Source organism: Mus caroli, unplaced genomic scaffold (genome assembly GCF_978045245.1).
Source record: "Mus caroli unplaced genomic scaffold, Mus_caroli_1 scaffold_19, whole genome shotgun sequence".
NCBI lineage: Eukaryota > Metazoa > Chordata > Mammalia > Rodentia > Muridae > Mus > Mus caroli.
The window spans coordinates 72,855,249-72,879,897 of NW_028227274.1; the positions used below are offsets into that span (position 1 = coordinate 72,855,249).

General features: G+C 46.3%; 1 protein-coding gene across 3 annotated transcripts in view; it reads left to right on the top strand.

Annotated features, from left to right (window-relative positions):
• Myo5b (myosin VB) overlaps window positions 1-24,649 on the top strand; it is a 314,278-nt gene that overhangs the window by 157,108 nt on the left and 132,521 nt on the right. For all 3 annotated transcript variants that reach the window (XM_085833555.1, XM_029472031.2, XM_021150180.3), the window contains exons 5-7: window positions 8,870-9,026; window positions 17,898-18,041; window positions 19,677-19,758. In XM_085833555.1, the coding sequence (XP_085689681.1) occupies window positions 8,870-9,026; window positions 17,898-18,041; window positions 19,677-19,758 (383 nt within the window). The remainder of the gene's footprint in view (window positions 1-8,869; window positions 9,027-17,897; window positions 18,042-19,676; window positions 19,759-24,649) is intronic.

A 24,649-nucleotide genomic window follows, 5' to 3' on the forward strand; every position in this document is an offset into this window, starting at 1 on the left:
CATGTCCACAAGGCAACCCAATATAGGCAGCCATCACTGAGACTCTCATGTAATTCTAGGTTGTGTCACATTGATAAGTAAAGCTAACCATGGCAGGTGGTATCGGAAAATGGTAACTTGTAGGTTGCAGATTGATGGGGAAAGGTGAGCTTACCTAAGGGGTCACCTGGAGAAGGGAGGGTGATGTTGCAATTTATCTTCCAGGTGGGGGCTAAATTTAGAAGATGCAGGGATGAAGCAGTCTGTAGAAAATGAAAACTCTTGTATTTTATTGCCAGGTCAAAGGAAGCCAGTTGTAGCAAGGAAGAGCTTGTGTTTTAGGTGAATTTCTTAAGTTCCCTGGATCTAGATTCCAACTGGATAGCTGAGGCTGTGCAATGGTGGTGCATGTCTTTACTCCCAGCACTTGGGAGGCAGAGGCAGATGGATTTCTGAGTTCGAGGCCAGCCTGGTCTACAGAGTGAGTTCCGGGACAGCCAGAGCTACACAGAGAAATCCTGTCTCGAAAAAACAAAAACAAACAAAAAACGAGATAGCTGGCTATGGAGAGGTCATGTTGCTTCAGCATATCTTTCCCTGTGAAGCAGTTCCAGGACCAAACGAAATAGCTTATTACACTTATTTCACATATGTGTCACCATCACCACCAGCTAGTGACACAACCACAACAAGCCTGTAAAGCCCAAAGTCACAGCAAGTGTTTCCCTGTTTCTTGTGATCACCCCAAAGGATTTTACTCTCAAACTGTGCTTGAGGAGTCAGCAAATGGTAAGGAACACACCCCAGAACTCAATGGCTGCCCTAGGTCTGGAGCCACAGAATAAAGGATCAGCAGGAGGCTGTGGGGCTCATCATTGAGCCACTTGCTCTATGAACCAAGGAGCTGGCATTTCCCACTCACAGCTGGAGCGGGGTGGGGGCATGCAGGGGCGGGGTGGGGGGAGGAGTTGGTCCTCAGTCTGTCTTTGCTTATGTGTTGGGGAGGTGGGATGGATGGAGCTTTCAGGGATTCTTTCTCTCAGATGTGGTGCAGAGGAGTTGTATTATCTTCATGTATGTATCGCACTACACCTATGTGGTTTATAAACAGAGCTCTTGGCTCCCAGGATCCCCCTAAAACAAATGTGGAAAATGAACTTATCCTTTATGCAGAAGTTCATTTTCATCTTATCAAGCAAACACTTGAGACTGACTGCTAAGCACAAGTTATAAGCTTTCTCCGGTTGTTTCCTTTTGTTTGAATTTATTGAAACAGACAGGATATAATGTTACCATTTTGAAATAGTCATCCTTTCCAAGTTTCATGGTTGCTTTTCCCATAGTCTCCTGGCGAGCACCCCTGTCCATGGTACTGACACAGACGGCTTTATTGAACAGTTTATTCCTGTTCTCTAGCATGGTGGTTTCCCACTGCTGCCAGAGTAGATGCTCTGTGTATCAATGGGGTGTTGACAGTGTAATTAAAGAGTAGACAGCAAGGAGGAGTAGATTGATTATCCCTGGGATAAATAGAATATTTCCTGACACTCGTGTTTGTAGATGATTTGTCACTCTAGAGAGAACAATAGAATGGCTGTACCCCAAATCAGAGCTGATGAGTCCTCTCTGTGCTTTGACAAAATGAGATGTCCTCTCACTCCTGATTTACAAGTAGGCTGGGTATGAGGAGTCTAAGATATGATGTTCTCACTTCATCTTCTCACTGAGATTCCAGTTCAGAGATTTAGATTGGTGCCTGTCTGAGACTCCACACGGTTAGCCCCATCCCTGCCATAAATGGCCCATGGGTGGGGGGGGGGGCAGTATGACTAGATTGGTTTTACAGGAAGGAAACTGCACAAGTTTAAGGGGCTCTGGCTTGGACCTCAGCACTTGCCACTATATATGACTACAAGGCTGGAGGCTGTGCTCATAGCATAGTCCCAGGTGCTGGACTGTCCATCTAAGACCTTTTATCTGATGCTCTTTATCGTGAGACTTAGGCTTTAGGGCATTAGGTCAATGGTTAACACCTTAGTAAATCATGGAGTACGTGCCATAATGATGCAGTGTTTGGCCAGAGGAGTTGACAGTGAGCCAGTCAGTGCCGAGGATGCCTGACATGTCACCTAGTATTGGGGCTAGATTTGCTAACACTGCTTCATTATCCTGGCAAGTGATGGTCATAAGGAAGATGTGCCATAGACCAAGGAGGGTTGGACAGAGACAGAAACTTGTATTCTTTCTCTCTTGCTCAGGCACTGTGAGCACATTCTTGGACCTGCTCAGCTTCTGGTTTCTCTTAAGAGACAAAGCCTGAGACCTGTTGATTTTATGGCTACTAAGTGTGAGATGCATGACTAAGGGCTTTGCAAACACCCGGGCATGATGTTAATAGGCTAGTAATTAAATTAAAAAGCAGTTGTACATGAGGCATTATGAGGCATGAGGTGATTGAGCACCAGGCATTAAAAGCTCTGAGATGAAAAGTGGGTAATTGGTTTGATCTAGGAAAGCATCCAGCTGCCATGGCACAGGAGGGAATGAAGGACAAAGCCCTGCTGTGGTGTGGACGTAGTCAGGAGGGAAAAGAGTGGCAGGCAGTGAGGCCGAGCAGAGGCGCTGGGTGGCCTAGGATTTGAGCCCAGTGGGTTGTGGCTCTCCTTTAGAAGCCAAATGATGCTACTGGAAGACTTAACAGCAAGGGGTAGGTAGAGCCTGGATGGTGGGCAAGGGAGGGCACTTAGCTTAAAGTGCTGCAGTGGGAAACATGGAAGAAAAATGAGTCTTAAAAGCAAGTTTTGGACCCCTCATGTGTCCAAGAAAGGTGCAGCCTGGGGTGAGTTGTGACTAGAGGCAGATGTATATGACATTGCTAGGCATTAGAGGCAGGTGTATATGCTGGTGCCAGGCATTAGAGGCAGGTGCACATGAGAGCATCAGGCATTAGAGGCAGGTGTAGAGGCAGATGTATATGCCAGTGTCAGACATTAGAAGCAGGTATATGTGTTGGTGTCTGGCATTAGAGGTAGGTGAGTATGGCAGTGTCTGGCATAAGAGGCAGGTGTATATGACAGTGTCAGGCATTAGAGGCAAGTGTACATGACAGTGTCGAGCATTAGAGGCAGGTGTATATGACAGTGTCAGGCATCAGAGGCAGGTGTATATGGCAGTGTCAGACATTAGAAACAGGTATATATGCTGGTGTCTGGCATTAGAGGTAGGTGAGTATGCCAGTGTCGGGCATTAGAGGAAGGTGTATATGCCAATATCTGACATTAGAGGTAGGTGTATATGCTGGTGTTGGGCATTTTGCCAGAAGCTGTAGGATAGCTGAGCTGGATATCCCAGAATCCTCTGCTCTTATGTGAGGCAGAGGCCTTTCAGTGCATTTCCTGTCTGCAGTAGTAAATGTCATCCTAGAGACAGCTTGGACCTTGGCTAACATCTGGACACGAGATTCCTTAGCCTTGCCTTCTCTAACGGAAATTTTACTGGGGTAGGAGAAAGGGATTTATTGAAAAGCAGATTGGCTCAAGTTACATCTAAGTCATCTCTATAAGTGGGCTGAGTAGCTGGAGCCAACATTGCTTGTATTTTTGGAGGATATTGTGTTAAAATCTATATTTATGCATGTATCCTCACACCCATCCCCAAATGACCTAAAATAGGGAACTAGTCTTTTTCTTAGTCACAGCTCCTATTAATATATTAGTTGTAGAATTACTGAATGTCAAAAATGGAGAGGCTTACATGGGAACACACATTGCAGCTTCCTACCTAGAGATGGAAAGACAGGATGCCAGAGAAAGACACAAATAAATGCCATGCAGCAAGGACTGCAGCCAGTGTCACATGAAATGTGGCAACATATTAGAAGTAGAACAAAATAAATGGCTCTCGACTTGAAGAGATGAGAAATAATGTCTTCTGAGAAGCCTAGGGTAGGGAATCAGGATGACTCCCAAGGGCCTGCATTGAAGACACGCCAGACAGAGGGAGTCCCCCAAATGCATTCCTGGGGGGAGGTATATACTGCACATAGACTAAGTGGTCAATGTGGCTGATTCACAAAACCATCATATAATCGTGTAGCAGATATGCAGTGAAGAGAGTTTCCTCTATAACATGGTGGAGCGGCTTACAGAGCCTGTCAGAACTGGGGATCAACACACTAAACAGGTTTTTTTAATTGAATTTTTTTATTTACATTTCAAATATCTCCTTTTCCAGTTTCTTCCCCAGAAATCCCCTATCCCATCCCCCCGTCCTCCTGCATCTATGAGGGTGTGCTCCCACCCACCCACTCATCCACTCTCCCACTCCTGCGTCCCTGCCCTTGCATTCCCCTACACTGAGGCATGGAGCCTTCACAGGACCAAGGGCTTCTTCTCTCATTGATGTTTGGCAAGACCATCCTCTGCTACATATACAGCTGGATCCATGGGTCCCTCTATGTGTACACATTGGTTGGTGGTTTAGACTCTGGGAGCTCTGGTTGGTTGATAATGTTTTTCTTCCTATAGGCTTGCAAACCCCTTCAGCTCCTTCAATCCTTTCTCTAACTCCTTCCTCCATTGGGGACCCAGTGATCAGTTCAATAGTTGGCTGAGAGCATCCACCTCTGTATATGTCAGGCTCTGGCAGAGCCACTCAGGAGACGGCTATATCAGGCTCCTGTAAGCATGCACTTCTTGGCATCCACAATAGTGTCTGCATTGGGTGACTGTATATGGGATGGATCTCCAGGTGGGGCAGTCTCTGTATGGCCTTTCCTTCAGTCTTTGTTTCACACTTCGTCTCCATGTTTGCTCCCAAGAGTATTTTGTTCCCCTGCCTAAAAGGAACTAAAGCACCCATACTTTGGTCTTCTGTCTTCTTGAGCATCATGTGGTCTGTGAATTGTATCTTGGATATTCTGAGCTTTTGGGCTAATATCCACTCATCAGAGAGTGCATACCATGTGGGTTCTTTTGTGCTTGGGTTACCTCACTCAGGATGCTCAATGCACCAAACTCGTTAATGGCCTCAGTGTTACACTGTAGCAGGGTCCTTATGCTCAGCTGAGGACCCTGAGGAGCTGATAGCTATTTAAGTTTTTGAAAAAGGAAAAATGTAATTAGAGCATCGATTTAGAAAGTTAATCTGGCAAGGGTGTAAGGATAAATTAGAGACTTGAGTACCAAATGAAGGCAGCCACTCAGAACAGCTTAAGGCTCAAGGATCTCAGCACTAAGACGGAGCTGAAGTGATTGGCTAAGTTAACAATCATGTGCAAAGTCAGTCCATCAGTAATACAATTGAGTTCAAAATCTTTTAATGTCTGTGTCCTGGATTCCGGCTCTGAGTCAGGAGGACAGCTAACATAGGAAGAACTAAATGTAAGGTGGTGTTGTCCCATCATCCTGTGGGTGGATACACAGTAGTGTGCATGCCTCCCAGGCCTATTCAAAGGAACTTGGTAGTCTAAGAAGTGGGTTTATCTCACTTGAACATATGTGGAGAACCTGTCCTTATATAGTCACCGGATTAATCAATTACTTTCAGTAGTTGTCACTAAAGGAACTCATATCCAGAAATGGTGTTTGTATGGTGTGTGTGTGTGTACAGCGTATGCATGGGTGTGTGTATATGGGTGTGTGTGGGTGGATGTGGGTAGGTGTGTATGTATGTGTGTATGTGTGTGTATGTATGTGTGTGTATGTATGTGTGTGTATGTATGTGTATGTATGTGTGTATATGTATGTGTGTGTGTATGTGTGTGTATGTGTGTGTATGTGTGTGTATATGGTATGTGTACAGTGGGTATATGGTGTGTGTGTGTGTGTGTGGTGTGTGTATATGTGTGTGTATGGTATGTGTGTATGTGTGTGTATGGTATGTGTACAGTGTATGTGTGTATGGTATGTGTACAGTGTGTATATGGTGTATATATATGTGTATGGTATGTGTAGAGTGTGTGTATGTGTGGGTGAGAGTGTATGTGTGTATATCTGTATGTGTGTGTGCATGTGTATATGTATTTGTGTGTGTGTATGTATACACTCCTTTCCTCAGTTGGTCTCCAACTCCTTCTTTGAGACAGGATCTCTCCCTAACTTTGATGCTCACCTACTGGTTAGGATTGCTGGCCAGCCAGCCTCAGGGCCACTCTTTCCTGTCCTTGCTTCCTTGGTGCTGGGATCACAGGTGCACACACTCACGCAGCCTTTTATGTTCACGCCGGGGATCCAAACTCGGGCCCTCACACTTGCACAGTGAGCACTCTGTTGACTGAGCCTTGTTGCCAGAACAATGCAGAAAATTTGAAAGTAGAGGACAGCTAGCTGTGATATTGGTGAACCCCGGGCTGTGTCTGTGCCTCCTCCCCCCCGCTACACTGCTGGGGTTTGATGATTTTACTTCCTTTTTTTTTTTAATTCTTGACACTTGTCACATAAGCTAGTCCTTTGTTTTTCCTTCTTGGCCACTTATCTTTGGACAAGGCCGCTTGTCTCCTAAAGCATCTTGCCTCTTGTGTGCATCATTCTCTCCTCTGAGCAGCGCATGCTTGGTTGTGCCTCGGTGTTGTACAAAGTAGGTGGCACCTTGACACTGAGAGTGGGACGTGATAAGGATTCCTGCTTTGTGCCTTATTTGTCTTTGTCAAGGAAGATGTTTTACCCAGATCCCTTTGCTGTTCAATTTCCTGTGTGTGCTATGCTGCGGCTGGATGCCTGGAGCACTGATGTGTCCCCCTCTCCGACAGAGCTATTCGTTCTATGTTACACCCCTGGATCCTTGTTAAATGGAACAGTATGCACCTCTTCGTTCTGAGTGGCTCTCTGCTGAGGACCAGGGCGCGGCACATTCTGCACTCACCCTCTTATTGTGGAATAAAAGCAGAGCACAGCTCTAGAGTCTGGGGCTGCCCAGTCTGGCTCTTGTTACACACAGGAAGCTCTCAGGGTAACCCCAGAGAAGAGAGGTGGCCCACGTCATACAGAAATGACAGTTGCCAAGGTGTAAAGCCAGGCTGGTAAAGCCACCCCACCATCTTGAATGCTTGTGTTTATCAGTTCTCTAAGAGCCTGATGATAAACGTATGGAGAGCAGAGGTGACACCTAACGTTGTCTCTGAGGTCCAGTGTATATAATGTAAAACAAAACAAAACAAAACAAACAACAAATGGATGGACATGGAGGATGGAGAGATGGCTCAGCATCTGAGAGCACTTGCTGCTCTTGCAGAAGAGCTGGATTTGGTTCCCAGCACCCCTGGGGTGACTCACAAACATCTGTAACTCCAATCCCAGGGGATCCTCTAATGGCACCAGGCACACACATGGTAAACATATAGAAAACCAGACAAACATCCATAATAAGTAAATAAGTAATTATTTAATTTTAAAAATGGAAAAAATGGGAGCCACATTTGTGGACCTGTTTGGAGGCTACCTTTTAGTGTTATGGGAGCGAGGAGAGAAGAAACGGACACTGATAAGAATGAAATGACTTAGAACAAAGAGGGATCTCGGGATGCTGTGGGGAATTTCATTGCCCAAGTACGAAGAAGGAATCTACATACGTTTTCATATAGTTGGCTGGGTGGCCAATTAAACGATCCACATGTTCAACCATATCCATTCTCCATTCAGAGCCCCAAGGGTCCCTTTGTGAATGTCCGTGATTGTGAGCTGCAACCTCAGGGTTCTGTGCTCATGGGGACTGAGTGGATCCAGGTTAGCCCACTTCCTGCTCCCCATCCTTTATAGTGCTCACACCCCCAGCTGGCCTCTTCTCTCTGTCTGGTCCCTCTGTCTCTCTCAAGTAGGACAGGTTCCTTTACCTCACCATCCCCTGTCCAGTTTCTCTGCATTGTCCCTGATCTGGACACAGCTGGTGGTTTTGGTTGTTTTGTTTTCACTCCTGCTGATAGTAACTAGCAAGGTAGGGTAGGGGTAGATCATCATGGAGGCCTCTCAGTTATTCTGTTACCCAGTCTGCCTAGGAAATCATGGGACCCAGCGCTAGGAATCCTGAGTTTTAAGCATGCCTCCATTTGGGAAAGAAGGGGATTGCATCCACCGAGCCCTAAGCTGCTTATTATAGTTCACCAGTTGACTTTTGAGTACATACGTGGTACCAGGCACAGCTGTCAGGGCTGACAACTGGAAGTAGAATGTCTGCCTTCCTCATGGTTTTGTGAACGTAAGGGATGATGGTCATGTTCACCACTTCTTAAGCAATTTCTTACCCTCAACTCTGTCCCAAATATTTGTCATTCCTCTCTGCTTTGAATACCCCGGTTCCTTGGGGGCATAAAGACATGCACCTTTAATTTCTTATATGTCTTCCTGCGTTGTCTTTTAAAAGAATAACTGTAGTTTTCCATCCTGTGTGAGGTATCCTCTTTTCCTGACTTGAGTTTGTCCCCTTGGTTGTGGTGAGGGTGATATCATGCCCTTTATGCATCTGTATAAACAAAATGTTCAAATCCACACAACTAACCTGCTAGCTAGACTCAATACAAGAGAAGACCCTTGTTCTTGTCAGAAAACTTATAGGGAATTCAGTGGCACATAGTAGGCCTATTGTAGGAACAAAGACAAAAGGATAAATGTTCTTAGGATAATGGGCATCATGTCCCAATTTGTAGGGTAAGCTGCTGGGTACACCATTCTTCCGCTCGGTGGTGGAGGGCCTGTGCTATTAGAAACCCCTGCTCAGATATGCCTTCTTCCTCCCATTTTCAGAGCTTATGTAGACCTATGAATGAGGGCAGACTTTACAGTTATCCACATTTATTCCCCAAGAGATGCTTCTCACCAGGTTGCCCCTCATCAGAGTCCCTGGCAGGCAGCAGCACCTTGCCATGGCCAGTGACTGACCGGAGCTCTTTCCCTTCCAGAGATGAAAAGAACCAATCCATCATAGTCAGCGGAGAGTCTGGAGCAGGCAAGACGGTGTCGGCCAAGTACGCCATGCGCTATTTTGCCACCGTTGGTGGCTCAGCCAGTGATACCAACATTGAAGAGAAGGTCCTAGCATCCAGCCCCATCATGGAGGTAAAGCCTTCCCAGGGAGTCGCTGGGGGGTTGAATGTGACATGGGCTATGAAGAGAATCACTGAAGCAGCTCACTTAGGCAGCCCTGTCACTCTTCCTCTATCAGGAGGGGGAGGGTATAGGTACCTCTGAAATTCTGGGTTAAAGATAATCATCCTGCAGGGCCCTGTGTTAGGTCGACCGTCTTCATACTCTGTGTCCTTGGACCTTGTGCGTGCTATAGTAATGGCCCCTTCCACCTGCTGTACCTTTGCAGCCTCCCCTTCATGCTGCCATCATGGGTCAGAAAATTAGCATTGCCCTAGAACCAGTAGATACTTCGAAGATCTCTCTGCATGAAGAGGCGGCTCTCATGCAGGCTGAGACTGATGAATTGAAACAGGATCCTTTTTGGCCTGTCTTTGTGGAGAAGATGATAAAGGAGAGCCAGCACACTCAGGACAGCATCACTTCTGCTGAAGATCTTTAGAAACTGTTACCTGAAATGGCATGAAGTAGCCAAGGCATGCCCTGTCTATTTCTTTACCCTGTCTGGGTCCTGTCATTGGCTAGGACATTATGACGGGAACCTGGGTGGAGTAGCCTCAGAGAACGTGTGTTCAGGCCAAAATTATTTCTAAAAATTAGATCTTGCTGTAGCAAATAATGGCTTAGAGTCAAATCTGTCTGTCTGTCTGTCTGTCTATTATCTACCTACCTATCATCTATCTATCCCTATTCCTCTCTCTATCACTGTCTCTATCTCTCCTCTCTAAAGGGTTTATTCTGGTAGAGTAGGACTAAATGTCCTTCCTCTCTGCCACTAATATGGACTTAACCCCCTCAACTCTGGAGCCCTATTAGACTCAATGTGTTTGGTTGTCAGGGTTTTCTTTGTTTGTTTGTTTGTTTGTTTTTTAAGATTTATTTATTTATTTTATGTATGTGCGTACATTGTCACTGTCTTCAGCCACACCAGAAGAGGATCCCATTACAGATGGTTATAAACCACCATGTGGTTGCTGGAATTGAACTCCGGTCCTCTGGAAGAGCAGTCAGTGCTCTTAACCATGGAGCTATCTCTCCAGCCCCTGTCAGGGGGGGGGGGGTTGGTGATATTTTTGAAGCTGCCTTTTTCAAAAGAGCAATGGTTCTTCTTCTAGTTTGTGAGTCTTCAGATCAGTAATTCTGCCATGTTATTTTCCTGAACGTCAGGGCTTGTTTGTGAAAGTTTAAGGGACCTGCTTCCTAGGAACCCTCACGTGAACTTTACCTGTTCAGAACGTCGAACCAAAACCGTATTGGGCTTTGCAGCTGCTGTCTGATTTTAATAATCTACAAGAAGGGTGTTGGAAAGTTAATGTTTATCTGTCCGTTACGAAAAGGATCTCTGATAAAGCTGAATGGAGCTCGGCTGGGAAGGAAACAGAAATGGCCCAGTTGAGATAAGATCTGGGTTTGCTGTGTGTTCAGCCCCAGCAACCCAGACGAGTCATGGCAGCTGTGGATCTTTCCATTGTCACGGAAATCTCCTGGACCTTCTGTGGTCTCCTTTGTGTCCCTCTATCCCTCTGCTCTCGCCAAGTGCAAGAGTAAATTCAGAGTCTCAGGTCAGGTTTTTGGTTATTTAAGCTAAATTTCTACCTTCAAAACTGTCCTTCCTGCTGAGTGACAAGAGACTGCTTGTCCTCTAAGAATTCAGAAGCTAGCTTCATTGTTCTTATATAAATTAGAGCATGGTCGATAGAATTGAAGGTGCTTTTACCAAGAGCATAAAAGCTACAAGGAGAACTTTCATTTATACTGGTGCTTTGGAACTGGTTGGGCTCAGTGGTACACGCCTTTGTCTCAGCACTTGGGTGACAGAGGTAGGAGGGTGGCAGAGCTTGGCTTCAAAGAGTTCAGAGTTTGAGGCCAGCCAGGAGAGGGTGAAGGAAGGAGGGGAAGGGGGAGGGGAGGGGGAGAAGGAAGGGGAGAGGGGGGGGAGGGGGAGAGACAAAGACAACAGAGACAGAGACAAACTGATTACTGTATGGGAGGGAGGCTCAATAAAACTTCAGACACTGGACTGCACATCTGGAGTTTCTGATTCAGGTCTACACTGGACTGCACATCTGGAGTTCCTGATTCAGAAGGTCTAGAAAAAGGACCAGTGCTCTGCATTTCTCATGAGCACCGATGTGATAGTGATGTTTCTGATCCAGATACACCATTGCAGAACCAGCCACCTGTTATAAAGACGAGGAGGGACCTCTGACAGTATGGACAATGACAGAATCCCTGTGGTTCCGTAGCCAGCTGGCATTCCACATCCTGATGTATCTGACACTCCACATCCTGATGCATTGTCTCCAGCGTTTTCATGGGGATTGGAGCATAACCGTGTCGTTAAGTTTGAGTGAACTTACTACCCCCAGCATGCATTAGGCTTTCCACAGCAAACTCTGTTGTCCAACACTCAGTTGGTATCTAGTTTAAGTTATGTAGTTCTAAGACTTCTGAAGTCAGGCCCTGCCTGTGGCCCCAGTGCAGAAGAAACCCATGGACTGTGGCTTTGGTACCGTATGTGTGCCTGCGTTAGAGCAACTAGGCCAGCACTTTGCAACTCACACTATTTTCTCTGAACCAGACTGGCTTTCTCCATGGATCGATTTTCAGTGCTCAGTTTATCTCCTAGGCAGATTTCAGAGACATGGACCTTCTTCTAAAGATAAAGCAGTTACTCTTGGCAAAGCAGAGAATTCTCTCTTTGATGCTTGGTGACTGATCAAAGTAAATGTTAGTCACTCTTGGAGTTCAGCACAAGCAAGATACCATGTTACTAAATAAAACAAAAGGGGCATTTTCAAAATTTTTTATTGTGAAAAATATACATGGCAAAACATTTCCACTTTAGGTATATGATTCAGAGGCATGAAATACACTCATTGTTTATCTACCACTACCATCTGTTGCCAGAACTTTCCCATTACCCCAGTAGAAACACTGTTCCCATTGAAGGATTACTTCCTCAGGTCCTTGGCAAACTGATTTCAACCTCTTGTTTTTGACTCGCTCCTTTGGGGACTTCATGTGAAGGGCATCCTACAATACTGGTCCGTGTGTATCAGGTTAGATTTACTTGGCATGATGTTTTCAAGATCCACTCATATTTTAGCATTTATCGATACTTTGTTCTTTTTATGGCTGTGTCTCTCATTGCATACATTCACTGGGATTTGTTCAGCCATTTCTCACTTGATGGGCATGTGGTTGTTTCTGCCTTTTGCCTATTGTGGGTACTCTTCCTGTGGACATTGATACAGAAGTTATCGACTTAAGTCCCTGCCCTGGGAATACTTTTAAGTTATTGTGGTTACTAATAACTGAAAGCGTGCACTGTTTGTTATGGACTGAGTAGGCTTCTGAGTTCTGTGAGCAGGATGCTTGAGCACGCTAGAAACATAAGAACAACATGCATTCCCCCAGGAGACCAAGGTATGCTTAACTGCTCGGGTCTGGATGAAGAGGAGTGTAGACATGAACTACCCTCATTATGGTTGTGTAAGTAAATATTGTTGTTTGAGCCCCAGACATTCACTCTCTGCCTTGGGCAACTTGCTGCTTGGGAAACCATCCACTTAAAGCGCTCAGGATTCCTCCCTCCAATTGTGAGCCTTTGGTGCTATCTTTGGGGGAAAGCTTGAATTTGGTTGTAGAGAGGAGGCAGCAGAATTAGGAGGAACCCTGGCTGGGAAATCCGGTGTTACCGACAGAAAATGAACAACTTTTGTTCTACCAAAGTTGGGCACAACTTTTCAAATGTTCCAGGTTTAGCCTTCCCTATGTGTCAGGAAGTCATCTTGTGGCTCCTCCAAGTGTCTCAGTTAGGAGCAGCTGATTCCTGGCTATTCTGCCCAGACTCTGGGAAGAGTCCCTGCCTGGCTCACCCCCAAGCAATCAGTTACTGTGGCATGTCTCCTTGCTTCCACTGCAGACACTTCCCGGGGAGACAGAACTGGGCATAGTCTGAGCATGCACAAGTACCAGTAGGCTGCGCTGAGTGGCAGCTGTTGAATTATGCAGACTGGGGGCTGGGCTGGATTGGCTGGGGGAGATCGGTGTGATTCGTTGACAGTGCTCTCTGACCCTAGTTTTCTTAAACACCTTGAGAGCATCCTAGGAGAGATTTATGCCTAAGTCTGTACTGATTAGGAGAACATTGCTAATCAGGAGATCAGGAGGAGGCAGGAATAGAACCCGAGTCCCAGGGTATGGAATCATGAAACCAGACCGTGATGGTTTGTATATCCTTGGATCAGGGAGTGGCACCATCTGGAGGTGCGGCCTTGTTGAAATAGGTGTGACCTGGTTGGAGTGGGTGTGTCACTGTGGGTGTGGGCATAAGATCCTTACTCTAGTTGCCTGGAAGTCAGTCTGCCACTAGCAGCCTTTGGATGAAAATATAGAACTCTCAGCTCTGCCTGCGCCATGCCTGCCTGGATACTGCCATGCTCTCACCTTGATGATAATGGACTGAACCTCTGACTGAACCTGTAATCCAGCCCCAATTAAATGTTGTTTTTATAAGACTTGCCTTGGTCATGGTGTCTGTTTACAGCAGTAAAACCCTAACTAATACACAGACAGACCCTAAAAGCCACAGAATCTTCCCCTACTGGAAGGAGAAAGGTTGGAGCCACAGAGTAACAAATACAATTTTAAAAATGATAAAAGACCAAAGGTGTGAGTTTTAGGATTTTTGTCTTCATTGTTGTTTTGAAAATGGCTGCAGCTGTTTAACCAATTCAGACAAGAATCTGGTTCCTACGAGCCCTACATCTGTGTTCTTACTCAGCCTTACATTTAGCCACTCCAACATTGTCTATTTTAGACTCTGCTGCCCGTTGTCTCCACTGTGTTTTCTCCACTGGGAGGATTCTGCTGTCTGGGATTCACTGCAGGTTTCTCTTTCTCAGCCTTTGCCACTCTGCTGGCAGGCTGCATGCTCCCTCTCTTGTGTGCCCGTACAACTCTTGTCTGCCTCTCTGTTGTGTAACCCAATATTAAAGTTATTCATTGTATTTCTGTATATTACTATTCAATTTACATAGGAAAGTCTATTCAAATTTCACATTTCTGTATGCATGAACAGCAAAGAACATGCTGTGGTTGTCTGTCTGTCTGTCTATTTGTTTGTTTGTGCTAGGGAACCATTCTGTAGCCCTGACTGGCCTAGAACTTGCTGTGTCGACCAGGCTGGCCTTGGACTTATAGAGATCCTCCTGCCTCTGTCTCCCAAGTGCTGAGATTAAAGATATAAACCATCACCAACACATCTGGCCTGTGGTGATGAGTATAGTGTCTGTTTACAAAATAAGACATTTGAACTCCTTGAAATTTGAAACTGTAAATTGGAATTTGACATTATTCGTTGACAATGGTGACAGTAGATTGTGTCTCATAATCTACCACAAACTGGCTTTTGCTGATTGCTAACTCGTGTTTAGCCTATTCAGTTGTCTGTGTGTTTTAAGAGTGGTGAAATGTAGATGTGTGTTGCCATTGTTTAGACAGCACTGTAATGGGCCTACTATAGCACATTACCAGGAGGGCCAGACCATCTCCCTGTTGCTCTGTGTTGCAGCCACCGGTCATGCTGGGGTCTGTTAATTCATGGGAATACTAAGATGGTGGCGGTTATACTCAGTTGCCACACTTAATTCACTAGTGGGAAACCCACACAGAGAGACTTTACCCGAGTGCATGGCTGCTCTAACATGTTGGGGGAGCGATGTGGCTGCAGGCTTCTTTACATTGAAGGCCATAGGAAGCAGAGAGCCCATCGGGTGCAGCTATGTGGGACCTTAGGTCCAGGGCTGATTCTTTGATGTTTTTAGTGTGGTTTGTTTCTGAAGGATACCCTTCTTCCCTCCTTTCTTGGGAGGGTAGAATGATGATTGGTGCTTCTGCAGTCTGTCCTCCACAGCCCTCCACCCTGCCAACTGAGCTAGGAAAGGCTTCATTCGACGGCTGATAGTGCTTTCTAGTTTTACCTCGGATTTGGCTCGGTCCTTAGAACTGTGCGAGCTGCCCCCATATCAGGCAGCTTTTTTCTTCTTTTCTGACATGAGTGGTGGGGGCTGGGGGACAGCATGCAGGACTGTGATTCCGTGTAGTCTGCATCCAGACTTCAGGACCCAGATATACTTAAAATATACTGCTTCTCAGTCATATGACCTTGGGCAAATTATTTGACCTTCACAAGCATGTAAGTAGATTGAAAGTGATGGCTGTCTTTCAGAATCCTTGTCCACTTTAAGTGACACAATAAGCAGCCCAGGGCCTCGTGTTGGAGACCTGGGAAAGGCTAACTTTGGCCAACATTATAGAGCTTTTCCATCTTCAAAACGGAGCTGCCTTACTGAAGTGTGACATTGTCCCGTGGAGCTTAAGAGTCGTCTGAGCTGGCGACTTAGAAGCCCACCGATGTAACTATACTCTCATCCTTTCCTGGAGGAACGGCAGGGTGCGCAGGGCCCAGAAAGATGCATCGTAGGAAATTTCTGTGCAGTCAGAGAATGGTTGTCTGCCTGCCTTCAGGTTTGGATTTGAACAAGAAGGGCTAGTGGGCATGGGGAGCTGTGGGAAGAGAGTTCCAACACAGGGAATAGTGTAGGTGGGTCTTGTGTGACCATGGAGAGCTAACAGGGCTGTTGAAGAAACAAAAAAGAAGTGTTCTGGTTTTTAGAGCCGGAGACCGAGTACTAAATAATGAAAGGCAAGGCTGGTGGGCTACTGCTACCGGGTATGTGGCTATGCTGAGACTCTAAAACTATAGGGGAGTAGAAGCCACTGAAGCATTTTACACCAAGGATATAATTAGGTTCACATTTTTCACGGATTGTTCTGTTAGTCAAGAGGAATATTAGCTGCAGGATGCAAGGTCAGGAAGAGAAAGAGAGAGAGAGAGAGAGAGAGAGAGAGAGAAAGAAGAAGAAGAAGAAGAAGAAGAAGAAGAAGAAGAAGAAGAAGAAGAAGAAGAAGAAGAAGAAGAAGAAGAAGAAGAAGAAGAAGGAGGAGGAGGAGGAGGACGAGGAGGAGGAGGAGGAGGAGGAGGAGGAAGAAGGAGGAGGAAGAAGGAGGAGGAAGAAGGAGGAGGAAGAAGGAGGAAGGAAGAAGGAGGAAGGAAGAAGGAGGAAGGAAGAAGGAGGAAGGAAGAAGGAGGAAGGAAGAAGGAGGAAGGAAGAAGGAGGAAGGAAGAAGGAGGAAGGAAGAAGGAAGAAGAAGAAGGAAGAAGAAGGAAGAAGGAAGAAGGAGGAGGAGAGGAAGAGGGAGGAGGAGAGGGAGGAGAAGGAGGAGGAGAGGAAGAAGAAGAGGGAGGAGAATGAGGAGGAGGAGGAGGAGGAGGAGAGGAAGAAGAAGAGGAGAGGGGAGAAGGGAGAGGAGAGGGGAGGGGGAAGGGGGAGGGGAGGGGAGGAAGAGAGAGTGTTGATGCTATCTAAGACAGAGACAAAGGTAATGTGGGCCAGGTTCATGCATTAGGACAGAGAGGGATCAAAGGTGTTTGGCCATAGGATATCACTTTGAAAGCATGGGGTGTGTGCATGGGTAGAGCAGTTCAGGAGAACCACTTCCCCAGCAGAGAGCGAGGAATTGGCTTGGCTTGGCTTGGCTCACCTCCAGGGCAGGGGCAATGACAGTTGTCCTCATGAAGTGTGAGAGTGCCGGAAGTCACTCTCAGGTCTGGAAAGCAGACCTGAGAGGAGCCTTCACCTCAGAGGCCAGCTGGGATTGAGACTTGCAAATTGAAGAACTTGGACCGTTGGTTGGACTTGGTTGGCCTGGACTAGAGGACGGGTTTGAATCTTTCTTTCAACCTCTGGGCATTTCATATTTTCCAGACCACTAAAAAGTTGCAGTGGGATTTTTCCAAGTCTTTTCACTACCTAAAAAAAGAAATGTGAATAAACAAGAGATTAAAATAAGAAAATCCATTATTGCTGTGTTAGTTGTGTGATTTATAGAAGCCGAACCATTATATGAGACCAGTTATTGAGTGGCTGATTTTAAAGAGTATTATGGGCTGGATGTGATGGCACACAACTTTAACTCAAGAACTCAGGAGGATTGCTGTAAGTTGGAGACCAGACTGGCCTACATAGCAAATTCCAGGCCAGTTGGAGCTACCTAGAGACCTTGTTTCCAAAATGAAATCTTTGTACTGTTGAATCTGTGGCCTTGCTGTTTAGGAAATGATCCTAGTGTGTGGCTTCCTGACCCTAGTGGGTGGTTGTGTCGTTTGGTGGCCTTTCCAGGAAGTGCCATTCACCAGTGTGTTGGAGGTAGGGGTGGGCAGCATTTGGTTGTCTGATTGCATGGGTCAGGGGTGGGGGGGAGTAGATTAGGCACAGCAGTTGGTTTTCTCTCTCAGAACTGTGGGCACTGATTTGGTAGCTCCAGAACATCAGAGCCAGGGTCTCTGACTCTCTGGGCCTTTGCTTTCATGGGCCCAGGGTGACTGGGTTAGGTATCACGTGTATTCTAGACAGAAAAGGGGAAGAGGAGGAGAGAAATAGTGGGCTAGAATATCCCTTACGTGGCAGTCAACTTACTTGTTGAGTAATCTTCTGCTCAACAACTGGCTCTTAAGTGTGGCCAACAATTGTAAGGGGGGCTGAAAATCAGTTTGTTTTGGTTTCATTTTAAGTTAACCAAGTAGAACTTCCCACCCAGCCCTTTGTCCTTCCCAATAGCGGAGGTATTCCCACGGCAGGAAAGCAGGGATCCCATGCTTCTACAGACCTCCAGCCTGGGGTGGGCAGGAGGAGTCTGAGCACTTGACGGTCGGAGCCGTCTCCCTCCCAGCCCTTGCCCTCACGGGTTACACACTTCTGCTGTCTGTCAATCCAGGCCATCGGGAACGCCAAGACCACTCGCAACGACAACAGCAGCCGATTTGGGAAATTCATTGAGATTGGCTTTGATAAAAAGTACCACATCATTGGGGCCAACATGAGGACCTACTTGCTGGAGAAGTCCAGGGTGGTCTTTCAGGTGAGTGGCAGGACTCGGCTGTTTGTACTTCGCCTCCATTACTGCTCCTTCCACTCCCTGTGCTCACAGAGAAACCCATCTCTTAGCCTGGAATCAATATTGTTCTCTTCCTTCTCTTTCCGAGTAAATATTCATGTGGACTAAGCCTCCAGTGTCTACAAATCTTTTACACAGAATTGCTTTGCCTGACACTAAATCCAGGGCTAGAGAAAGAACAGTCGGCCTTACAGTCTTACCATTCGAGAATGTTATAGTCTGGGTTTCAGTTTTCAGGGAACCTGCATGTTCGGTGGGTCAAAAATAGGTGTATGGCTAGATAGGCTTATATGCTAAAATAATACACTCATACACACACGCACACACACACACACATATGCACACTCACACACACACGCACATGCACAAGCACACTCACACTCACACACACACGCACACGCGCACACACACACACGCACACACACACACATATGCACACTCACACAAACACGCACATGCACAAGCACACGCACACTCACACACACACACACACACACACACACACACACACACACACACACACGTGTTTGGTTTTCTTTCCTAGGAAGTAGTGTGTATAAACACCACTCAGGTCTTCCCCATCACGGTCCTTAGTTGTTCTGCTGATCCTCCTCTTCCTCCCGCTCAGCTCTCCCTGGCCTCTGCCTCACCCCTTCCTCCCTCCCTGCTTCTGGTGACGGTCAGTGCCACCTTAACCACCATTCTCCTGCAGCAGCTTTGCCTTCTCATCATGGAACTGAGTGAGGTAGCCTGATTCAGTGGTGATGGCGGCCTGATTCAAGTCTGCAGCTCCCTTTGCCTTGTGCACAGTGGCTTCCCTGCCCCCAGGGATCAGCTGTCCTTGGGGACCCCCCCCCCCCCGCAGAGTCTCCTGAGCAGTTCCTTAGTGATGACTTTGTGTTCATGAGTAACAAACATTCCATGACCGTTCAGACCAGCTCCCCTTCCCTCACAGGTTGCTTGGGTGGCCCCTCATCCCTCCTTCACTAGGTAGAGCAGTGGGAAGCTCTGCTGGGTAGACTGACAAACTGCCTGCACTCCACCACGACTTGAACTTTCCTCTTCATGGCTGTTTCTACCCAGGCCTCCTAACTATTTGTACACCACCTCCCCAACCCCCACCCCTCCCTGCTGATTTAAAACCATTCTAGTGTGAGTGTCCACTGAAAGTCCCCTGACTGGCTATCCCAACACAGTAGGCAAGCTCAGCCTCACTTACTTTAAGTCCCAGAGCAGAAAGGGACCTTTCAACAGGAAAATAAAGGTCTGCAGCTGCCAGCCAAGCAGCAAGGATTAGAGTGTTTGTTGGCTAACCCCACCCCTACCCCACGTTCGTCGTGTGGCTCTGGTGTTTAATGTGGAAAGGAAAGGAAATTTTGCCTCCACAAAAGCTAAGGGGTAAAAGTCCTCACGGGAGAAGAAAAGACCCTGTCATAGCAAATGGAAAATATGTCATTTGAAATTGCAGGTGGCCGGGGCACAGAGGAAACACCTGAGAGAGGTGGCTTGTGCCACCTGGATGGGACACCTGGGACCAGAATAACCAAGGAGATGATCCTGGGAACCACGGCCTAAAGCTGATCTCTTTTTCCTCCCCAGGCGGATGATGAGAGGAATTACCACATCTTTTACCAGCTCTGTGCTGCTGCCAGCCTTCCTGAATTTAAAGAGCTCGCCCTAAGTAAGTCACCCAGGTACACAGGGTCTTCTGCAAGGACAGCTGCTGCAGCAGGCAACCAGCAGCTCTGCCCAGAGCCCTCAGTTGTGGATTCTTGTCTCAGTTGTGTCCTTGCTGTGGCCCTGCACCTTAGTCCCATCAGAACCTTACCGCAGGTTAGTATTGCAGGGTTAACCATAATTTCTAGGCTTGCCTTCAAGGAATGAGCTGTAGGGATGAGAGTGTATATTTGCAGAGCAGTGCAGGTGTCACCTCTTTAAAAGATGTGCCGCAGAGCTAATGGTTCTGTCATTCAAGTGCTTGCCGCACAAGCATAAGGACCTACATTTGAATACCCAGAAAGCCATGCGTGAACATGTCAGGAATTCCAGCACTGGGTAATGGAGAAGTGAATTCCTGAAGTTCCATGGCCACCCAGTCTGCCTCGCTCGAATATAGAGGCTCAGGCTGAGTAAGAGGCTCTGTGTCAAACAATAGGGGAGAGAAGAAATGAAGGAAATCACCTCATGTGACCATGGCCTCTGTGTACGCATACACCTGTGCAGGTACATGTATATGTGTGTGTGATTGTGTGTGTACACTGTATATATATGCATACAACATAACACACACAGACTTTTCTTTAAGAGAAAAATGTGTTTCTTCTGTCTATGTCATGAGAAATTGGTCCCTTTCAGAGACCCTAGAGATTTCTACACTGCTCATCATTTTCCCATGACCAATGTGTGTTAGGTTCTATCTTAGGGTTGAGATAGAAAGGAGGAGAACAGTGCTGGCCATGGTGGGAAAGGCTAAAGACCACACAGATGAGGCTCACATCACCACAGAGTCACAGTTGAGACAAGTAAGATTCAGTACTGCAAAACTGTGGATCCCTTTGAACAGGCATGGAAGCTTCTAGCAGATCATGGTGGAGCACTAGAGGGAAGTACCTCACCACCTCCACCGCCAATGCTTGTCACTTATCCAATGCGTGAGCCATCCTTTGTTTTCCCCATGGATGCATTAGCAAGGCGCCCTGCTTTTGAGGCATCGATACAAAGACAGTGGTGGGCAAGCTTTAATTCCAGGCATCTCTCAGTGGGCTGGAGCCCCCACTTCATCTGTCTGGGGCCAGATAGAGTCTTGATTTTGAGACTTCTGAAGCTGAGTGATGATTGACCAACCTGGAGCTGAACAGCATCCTGCCCCTGGCCTATTTATTATCTGTACTTGGGTCTGTGTAGGAAGAGCCCTGGCTAAAAGATGATGCGATGATCTCATTTATTGGATTGGCAAAGATTTGTTGATCTTTGCAGCTCTTCTCTAAACAGATTGTTGAGGCTATGTCCCCAAATCTTAGCCATCTTAAGGATCCAGTACTAGATCCAGCTCTGTCACCAGTAGCTAAAATCCATCATATGGTGTCTTAGTGTTCTCTTGCTGTGAGGAGACGCCATGACCACAACAAATCTTTTTTTTTTTTTTTAAAGATTTATTTATTTATTATATGTGAGTACACTGTAGCTGTCTTAAGACACACCAGAAGAGGGCATCAGATCTCATTATGGATGGTTGTGAGCCACCATGTGGTTGCTGGGATTTGAACTCCGGACCTTTGGAAGAGCAGTCGGGTGCTCTTACCCACTGAGCCATCTCACCAGCCCCAACAAATCTTATAAAAAAAAAAAAAAAAAAAACATTTAACCAGGGGCTGGCTTACAGGTTCAGAGGTTTAGTCCACTATCATCATGGTGGAATGCATGATGGCACACATAGCACTGGAGCAATAACTGAGAGCTACATCTGGATCTGTAAGCTGAGAAAGAGACACTGGGCTTGACATGGGATCTTGAAACCTCAGAGCCCAACCCCAGTAAGAAGGTGGGAGATCATGGGAAAGTGGGGAGCATTACTTCCTCCAACAAGCCCACGCTTCCCAATCCTTCTAATCCTTTCAAATACTGCCATTTTCTAAGACTAACTATATATTTAGTTGCCTTTGAAGGAAACTCTTATTCAAAGCATTAAGTGGTTCCAGGATTTTCTTCCTTCCTGATAACTTCCTATAGTCTTTGTTTATATACCACATGATTCAGGCCATGTTGATGCAATACTGTATAATCTAGCTGTGGGTTCTGCTGTAGCTTTATCCTGTCAGTTACAGTATTCAGTGGGAAGTTGTAATATTGTTGGAAGCCCAGCCTCAGCCAAAGTCTCCCTTAAGAAATGTTGTAGTTTACTTGGAACCCAGGAAGGACAAACTGGATGACACCCACTGTGCTGGTCTGTCCTGCTGTACAGTTGCTGGCAAGTCCTTCCAAGGACAAGGAATGTATGCTACCAGCTAGTCAGGGCAGGTTCTCAGTGGCTCCTGTTTGAGCACTGGCCTGACCTGGGGCCTTTTGGGTTGGATGCCAGCTCTTAGTCACAAGTGGTCATGTTATGGACAACTGGATATTTTCTTCTTGTCTTCCTAGAATGAGGGGGTCGAGGTTTTCATGATAAACCCCCAGAAGCTGTTTTTCTAAAGGTTGTTTTATCAAAATCAAATACTGACAAGGTCTATCTGGCTGGCCACTTTGTCATAGAGAAGTTGTCTAATTTTTTCATTTACATGAGTTGTATTGAGGTTTAGAATGTCTTTTCCTTATTTTCTGTTTGTGCAAGGTATGGGCTCTCTGAGCTTCTGCCAGAATCCTTGAAAATTACCCAATTCAATCAATTTCTTACATCTCAGAGAGCATCTTGGAGTGAAATGAAGAGCCCATGATAAGCTCTTATGAGGCTCCCTGTGGCCTGTGGGTAGATTGGCTGTGAGCCCTAAAGCTTGGTTTTTGGTTTCCTTGATAATCCTGATAAATAGCTGGGAAAGTCAAATAAACGAAGGACTAGCCTGAAGCTCCATTGATTCTCCAGACACTGTAATCTGTCTCTTGTTCGGAACCTAAAACGCATTATACAAAAATCTCTGCAAGTCTAGTGCCCCTTCATAACTTGTACATTTGTTGGAAGGTGGAGGACATGGCTGTGTCTTGTAACCCATGTCCTTCCTCCATCCCATTGTTCTGTATGCTTAAAGGGATCACATGCTGCCTGTAATTTTAAAAACCATGCCACCTGCTACCTCCTTGCCTGGTGTCACAGCCCGCACTCCAACCTCTCCCAATTCCCTTTGCTCCATCTGGCTTAGCCCAGGATCGAACTCAACCAACCTTAACCTGGAAAATCTGGGAGCTGCTGTCCACACTTCATCAGACCCTCTGGGTTAGCTTTGCCAAGCCACCAGCTATCACTCTGGCTGCGCTCCTGCCCACCTAGCTCTGAGGAAGGAAAACACTAGATAGCTTTAGCGGCAGGCCGATTTCTGAGTTCAAGGCCAGCCTGGTCTACAAAGTGAGTTCCAGGACAGCCAGGGCTATACAGAGAAACCCTGTCTCAAAAAAAACAAAAAACTAGCCAGATGGTACAAGTACTGGGCTCTGATCAGCTAAACTATTTCAGTCAACCACTGATAGCAGAAGCCACTGTTTCCAGCCACCCAAGATCTTGCATGGTTGGGTTGTAGCCTCCCGTTCCAAAACATGCCAAAAAGCCTCCCTTTCCCTGCCTCCCTTCTCTTCCTCCTGGGACCCTGAAATCCCACCATTCCCCTTTTGCCTAACAGTTGGCTCTTGCCTTCTTTATTGATCAAATCAAGAACCAGTTAGGGAACCAGATTTTAATATCAGCTCTCCTACAGTTCAGGGAAATTCACAAAGTCCTATGAAAATTTTGTTTTAGAGTAAGGGCTGGTCAGGTTCTTGTCCCTTTCCATTTACTCTCATGGATGTGTTAAAATATGTATGTATGTATGTGTGTATATATATATATATATATATATATATATATATATATATATATACATATATATATATATATATATATATATATATATATATATACTGTAGCTGTCTTCAGACATGCCAGAAGAGAGCATCAGAGAGCATCCTGTTACAGGTGGTTGTGAACCACCTTGTGGTTGCTGGGAATTGAACTCAGGACCTCTGGAAGAGGAGTCAGTGCTCTTAACCACTGAGCCATCTCTCCAGCCCCACTAATTCAGTTTTATGAGTCACTGTGACCTTGCACAGGTCAGAGTACAGCCTCCCCCCCCCCACCCCCGTGAGGTCCAAGCTCTTCAACATTGACCTTTGATGTTCGGTGCTCCAGTCAAAGAATAATGGCCTCGTTCTGATTTGTTCATTGCTGGGGCTGGTGTCTGTCTAGTCAACCCAGCTAATAGACATTGTGGGTGTATACCTATACTTGGAAATTCTTAGAGGGAGGGGGCAAAGAGGAAAAGAAAGGTATTACAACTACATGATGAGAGAAGGAGTTGTGGGTAGGAAGGAGCGCGCTGGTTTCGTGGACCTGACTGGAGGAGAACCAAGCTGCATCCAGCCAGGCAGATAGGGAAGGGCTAACTGTATGCCCCTTGCCTGTCTCTTACTAACAGGGTCTGTTGTGTGATAACTAGTGACTGGGGCAAGTAGACGCAGAGGGGAAAGAGATGACCTTGTTGATGGCAGTCAGAGGCTCTGGCAGGTGGCATCTGCAATGTAGAGCCTCAGCCTGAGAGTTTGGAAATGCAGAGCAGGAAAGGTGGGGGTGTTCTGTCAGACTCAGGACAGCAGGCAGCAGGGCCCTAGCTGTTGACAGTGAAGGATCTTTTGAAGATGCTGCAAATGCCTTCCCTCCGATGTCGAAGCCAGATGTCCCCCTTTAGTCTCCAGTGACTCTGCTGTCTTGGCTGACATTCAGTAATGAGTTTTTTTTAAAAAAAAAAAAAAAAGAAAGAAAGAAAAGAAAGAAAAGAAAAGAGAAAAATCAAAGTCATAGGATGCTAAAGATCAGTCATCTCTTCAATGGATTG